Source organism: Chenopodium quinoa, unplaced genomic scaffold (assembly GCF_001683475.1).
Source record: "Chenopodium quinoa cultivar QQ74 unplaced genomic scaffold, ASM168347v1, whole genome shotgun sequence".
In the NCBI taxonomy this organism is placed as follows: domain Eukaryota; kingdom Viridiplantae; phylum Streptophyta; class Magnoliopsida; order Caryophyllales; family Amaranthaceae; genus Chenopodium; species Chenopodium quinoa.
In genome coordinates, this window is record NW_018744367.1 from 6,180,457 (window position 1) to 6,186,431 (window position 5,975).

General features: G+C 41.0%; 1 protein-coding gene across 1 annotated transcript; it reads left to right on the plus strand.

Annotated features, from left to right (window-relative positions):
• The first annotated feature begins 228 nt into the window (after window positions 1-228).
• On the plus strand, window positions 229-1,311 carry LOC110696716. Its single transcript, XM_021874069.1, has one exon. The coding sequence runs from the start codon at window positions 229-231 to the stop codon at window positions 1,309-1,311; it is 1,083 nt and encodes a 360-aa protein (XP_021729761.1).
• Window positions 1,312-5,975: the final 4,664 nt, after the last annotated feature.

The following is a 5,975-nucleotide window of genomic DNA, read 5'->3' on the forward strand; positions in this document are numbered from 1 at the left end:
AACCACTACAACCAACCCCATTCTCAAAATCAACAAGCTCCATACCGCCACCCTAACCAAAGGGATCAAAACCATCTAAGATCACAATATAACCAACCCACTGCTCCTCGTCCACATCCTCAAAAGACTAGCCTTTTATCCGTCCTTGAAACTTTCATGACACAATAATTAAGGAGCAATGCAGATATGAATGCAAACATCTAACTACTTCAAGCGCACAATAAGATAATGGAGAGCCAATTGGCTCAAATTGCACAGCAAGTTGGAAGTTCATCCTCCAATCCTAGTGGTCACTTTCCAAGCTCAACGGTATTGAATCCAAAGGAGCAAGCTAAGGCTATTACTTTGAGATCGGGAAGAGGTTACGAGGATCCGGTTATGAGTGAAGAGGAGCCACAAAAGAGAGATGAGGGAGTTGTGGTGAGAAGTGAGGATGATATCGAAAATGAAGTAGTTGAAGTTGAGAGAAAAAAGCAACAAAAGAGTGATGAGGGAGCCACAAAGAAAGATGAGGGAGATGAAGAAAGAATAGAAAGGCCCCTTATGAGAGTATATAAGCCCCCCATTCCGTTTCCTCATAGAATTGTAGAGAAAAAGTTGAATGAGAAGTTTTCAAAATTTCTTGAAGTCATGAGAGGACTTCAAGTGAACATCCCCTTTCTTCATGCTATGTCACAAATGCCTACCTATGCAAATTTTTTGAAGGATCTTCTATCCAACAAGAGTAGGCTTGAAGAGAGTGCAACCATCTCCCTTCCTAAGGAGGTGAGTGCAATCATTCAAAACAAGCTTCCCCAAAAGCTTGGTGACCCCGGTAGCTATGCAATACTGGTGAAAATTAGAGATTTGGAGACTATGGATGCTTTGTGTGATCTTGGGGCAAGTGTGAGCTTGATGCCCTATTCTATTGCAAAGAGCTTGAAAGTTGGAGACTTGAAACCAACAAGAATGTCCTTACAACTAGCCAACCGCACGGTTAGGCTACCTTTGGGGATTCTTGAAGATGTGCCGGTTCAAGTTGGAAGAGTATATGTGCCATGTGATTGTGTGGTAATGGAGATGGAAGAAGATACAAGAGTACCCCTCATTTTGGGGAGACCATTTCTGAACACCGCGGGAGTGGCGATTGATATGAAGGAAGGAAGATTGACTTTGAATGTGGGAGATGAGAAAATTTCAAATTCATTCTCACAAACTTTGAAAAAGCCATTGATTGATGAGGTTCATAGAATTGACACATTGGAGAGGGACTTAGAAGATTTCCGAGAAAGATTGTGTGAAAGAGATCCCTTACAAGCTACCCTAACGTGAAGCTTAGTTGAGGAGGGTGAAGAAGCAAAGGGGTATGATCTCTTACTCAACCAACTTTTGGTCCACGATGTGATGAAATTTGAAGTGCTTAACGTGGAAGCAAAAAAGGAGAGGTTTACGCCTTCTCCTAAGGTTGAACTTAAACCCCTTCCCCCTCTACTTAAATATTCTTTTCTTGGTGATAGTGAGAGTTATCCCGTTATTGACAATGCTAAGCTCGATGACACCTCTCTTGAGAAACTCCTAGTTGTTTTAAGGGAGTATAGAGATGTCATTGGGTATAAAATTGATGACATTAAGGGGATAAGTCCCACCATATGCATGCATAAAATTCTATTTGATGATGATCATGCTTCCTCGATTGAGCCCCAAAGAAGGCTCAATCCCAACATGAAGGAAGTGGTGAAAAAAAGAAGTTTTAAAACTTCTTGAGGCGGGCATAATCTACCCTATCTCTGATAGTAAGTGGGTTAGCCCGCTTCAAGTTGTGCCTAAAAAGGGAGGCATGGCCATCATAAAAAATGATAAGGGTGAGACCATTTCTACGAGGTCGGTCACCGGGTGAAGGATGTGCATTGATTATCGAAAATTGAATAGATCCACCCGGAAAGACCACTTCCCACTCCCCTTCATTGATCAAATATTGGAAAGACTAGCATCACATAGTCATTATTACTTCTTGGATGGATACTTGGGATTCTTTCAAATCCCAATCCAACCCGAGGACCAAGAAAAGACTACATTCACATGTCCTTTTGGAACCTTTGCATATCGAAGGATGCCATTTGGACTTTGTAATGCACCTTCCACATTTCAAAGGTGTATGATGTCTATCTTTTCCGACATGCTTGAATCATCAATTGAGGTATTCATGGATGACTTTTCTGTTTTTGGTTCATCTTTTGACACTTGTCTTTCAAATTTGCTTAAAGTGTTAAAAAGATGTCAAGAGGTGAACTTAGTTTTGAATTGGGAAAAATGTCATTTCATGGTAGAGGAGGACATTGTTCTTGGTCATTTGATTTCTAGTAGGGGCATTGAAGCATACTGTGCCAAGATTGAGGTAATTAAGCGCCTTCCACCCCCTACAAATGTGAAGGGGATAAGGAGCTTTCTTGGACATGTTGGTTTTTACCATCGGTTCATAAAGGATTTTTCAAAAATCGCAAAGCCGCTCACTCAATTGTTGGTAAAAGATGCCCCTTTTGTGTTTACTAATGATTGTTTACAAGAATTTGATAGGTTGAAGGAGGCCTTGATTTCGGCTCCTATTATTCAACCCCCTAATTGGGAGCTTCCTTTCGAGCTTATGTGTAATGCTTCGAATTTTGTCGTTGGATCCGTTCTTGGACAAAGGAAGGACAAGAAGCTCCATGCTATCTATTATACTAGCAAAACATTGGATGAGGCACAAAGAAATTATACAACCACAAAAAAGGAGTTTTTAGCCATTGTTCATGCAATTGAGAAGTTTAGGTCCTACTTGTTGGGCTCTAAGGTCATAGTCTTCACCGACCATGCGTCCTTGAAGTACCTGTTGTCCAAGAAGGAACCTAAGCCAAGATTTATTCGATGGGTCTTGCTCTTGCAAGATTACAATATTGAGATTAGAGACAAAAAGGGTGCCAAAAATGTTGTGGCCGATCATCTTTCACGGTTGCCTATCTTCGTAGGTGATCTTGATAACTTGCTAATTGATGATTCATTTTCGGATGATCAACTATTTGCTATCCTTCAAGCACCGGTACCATGGTTTGCGGACATTGCAAACTATTTGTCTTGCTCTATTCTTCCTCCCAACCTCACTTATCAACAAAAAAAGAAGTTTCTTCATGATGTTTGCCAATACTTTTGGGACGACCCCTTGCTCTTTCAACAAGGTGTTGATGGCCTTTTTAGAAGGTGTATCCCGGATGATGAGATTGAAGGTGTTATCACAATGTGTCATTCCTCACCTTGCGGAGGGCATATGAGTGGTAACAAAACTTTGGCGAAAATCTTACAATGTGGTTTCTATTGGCCTACAATGTTCAAAGATGTTTGGGGTGTAGTGAAAGCTTGTGACCGGTGTCAAAGAACCGGCAATATTTCAAGAAGAAGTGAAATGCCCTTGAACAACATTCTTGAGTTGGAGATTTTCGATGTATGGGGCATAGATTTTATGGGGCTTTTCCCGACCTCTTTTGGGAATAAATTCATTCTTGTAGCCGTCGATTACGTGTCAAAGTGGGTAGAAGTGGTTGCATCTCCTACTAATGATGCTAAGGTGGTTGTCAAGCTCTTCAAAAAGATAATTTTCCCAAGGTTCGGGGTGCCACGTGCCGTCATTAGTGATGGAGGTTCGCATTTTGCAAAGCGATCCTTCCAAGCTCTCCTTGAGAAGTACGGTGTGAGGCACAAGGTGTCATTGGCTTACCACCCACAAACAAGTGGTCAAGCCGAGATTTCAAACCGGGAGATAAAGATGATCTTAGAAAAGACGGCGGATAGGTCTAGAAAAGATTGGTCTACGAAACTAGATGATGCTCTATGGGCCTACCGCACCGCATTCAAGACTCCCATTGGAACCACACCTTACAAGCTTGTATATGGGAAATCATGCCATTTGCCGGTGGAACTTAAGCATTGTGCTCATTGGGCTATTAAAACGTTAAACTTTAACCTTCAAAGTGCTGGTTAAAAGAGGTTGCTTGACCTCCATGCCTTGGAAGAACTAAGATTGGATGCATATGAGAGTGCACGGATCTACAAGGAAAAGACCAAGGCTTGGCATGACAAGCATATCAACAAAAGGGAGTTCAAGGAAGGTGACAAGGTCTTATTATTCAATTCCCGGTTGAAGTTATTTCCGGATAAGCTAAAATCAAGATGGAGTGGACCTTTTACCATCAAAAAGGTGTTCCTATATGGTGCAATTGAAATCTCTAATGACAATGGTGAACCGTTCAAAGTGAATGGCCAAAGGCTAAAGGCATACTTTGACGGTTTTGTGAATGAAGAGGCCAAGGTTGTTCACCTTGATGAGTTTGATGTACCTCACTTATGTTGATACCGCAATGTCGTCAAGCTAGTGACGTTAAATAAGCGCTTTCAGGAGGCAACCCGAGTTCCTCACTCTTTCTCATAAACTATTATTTCAATTGTTTTATTTTTATTATTACTAACCTTTTTTTTAAAAAAATATCTTTTGTAGGTATTTGTTAAAAAGTGGAGTAATAAAAAAAAAAAAAACCTAAACCATGCACCATCAGGTCTACACGGCAGTGCAGAACATTGCACGTCCGTGCATATGAGAGCAGAAGCAGCCAAAAGTTCAACGATCGAAATTTGGGATTTGGCACAGACGTGCAGAAATAAGCACGTCCGTGTACTCGAAGACAGAACCAACAACTATTCTGGCTAGAGCTGCACGTCCGTGCCAACCCCTGTATAAGGCAACAGTCAGCACGTCTAACAACATAAAAAAAATTCACTCAACTTCCCTCTCAATCTCACGGTTCTCTCTCCTCTCTCTTTCTAAACTCCTTCTTCCTCCTCCACTCAAACCCCTCAAACACTCAATTCCTCATCCAAATTTAACATTTTTCATCAAAATCCTCACTCCTTTTCAACAAATTCACAAACTACTACTCCATTCTCCATCTTTAAATCCAAAAAAACACCCAAATTTCCCTAACCCTATCCAAAAAAATCAAATTGGGGGTTTTCTTGTGGATTGAAAATCAAAGCAATTGGTTGAAGGAGAAGACTCAAGCAAGCATAAGGAAGGTTAGAAAGGTTCATTTGCAGGTTTTACACCCACGTTAGACTCGGTATAATCGTTCCTTCTATTGGCTACTTCCAAACTTAAGATCTTGATATTTTGTGTTTAATTTTGCTTGAAAAGTTGTTTGAATTGGTAGTGAGTGAATAATTGTTGATATATGTTAAGGATTGCTGAAATTGATAGTGCTTTATGAATTTTGTAAGAATTGGATGTTTGTAAGTGAGTAGGATTTGGAGGAATTAATTTGGTGAATGAAGAGCATGCTAGCTTAGTTGTGTTGTTATTGTGATGAATTGTTGACATGAATGCATGAGTTTTGCAAAGCTTGGTGTTGAATTGTTGTGACTTGAAATAGTGAAGACCATCTTGGTTGTTTTTGTGATTTCTTGAACTTGATCCTAGGTGGTGAACCTAGAGCCCCAACGTGATTCATGTGGTGTTTGTTGGTGTTGTTTGAGCTTTGAATTATTGCCTAGGCGGACCTAGAGCTTTTGTGTATTTGGTGTGGTGATTTGAATTATTGTGACGTGTTTAATTTCTTTGCACAAGAACCAACCATGTCAAGAAGAAACCGCCCAAGAAACACCTCCTTCGCTAGACTTAGGAACCCATCGCCTCCTCCTCCCGTTGCTCCACCACAATACAATGCGAATTATGCCCACTACATTTTACGATGACGAGGTAGCTGATGCCCTAGGGGTAGGAGACGATCTTAGGATGTTGTTTGAGGGTGTCAACCTAGGTTCTTGGCTATAATTGCATGCCCAAACCTATAGGAGACTAACCCTTGAATTCCTCTCCACCCTTTATGTGCATCGGGACACCACGAGGACCCCCCGCTACATAACTTTCCAACTCATGAACACCCAACATAAAATGACTGTAGCAAGAGTAAACC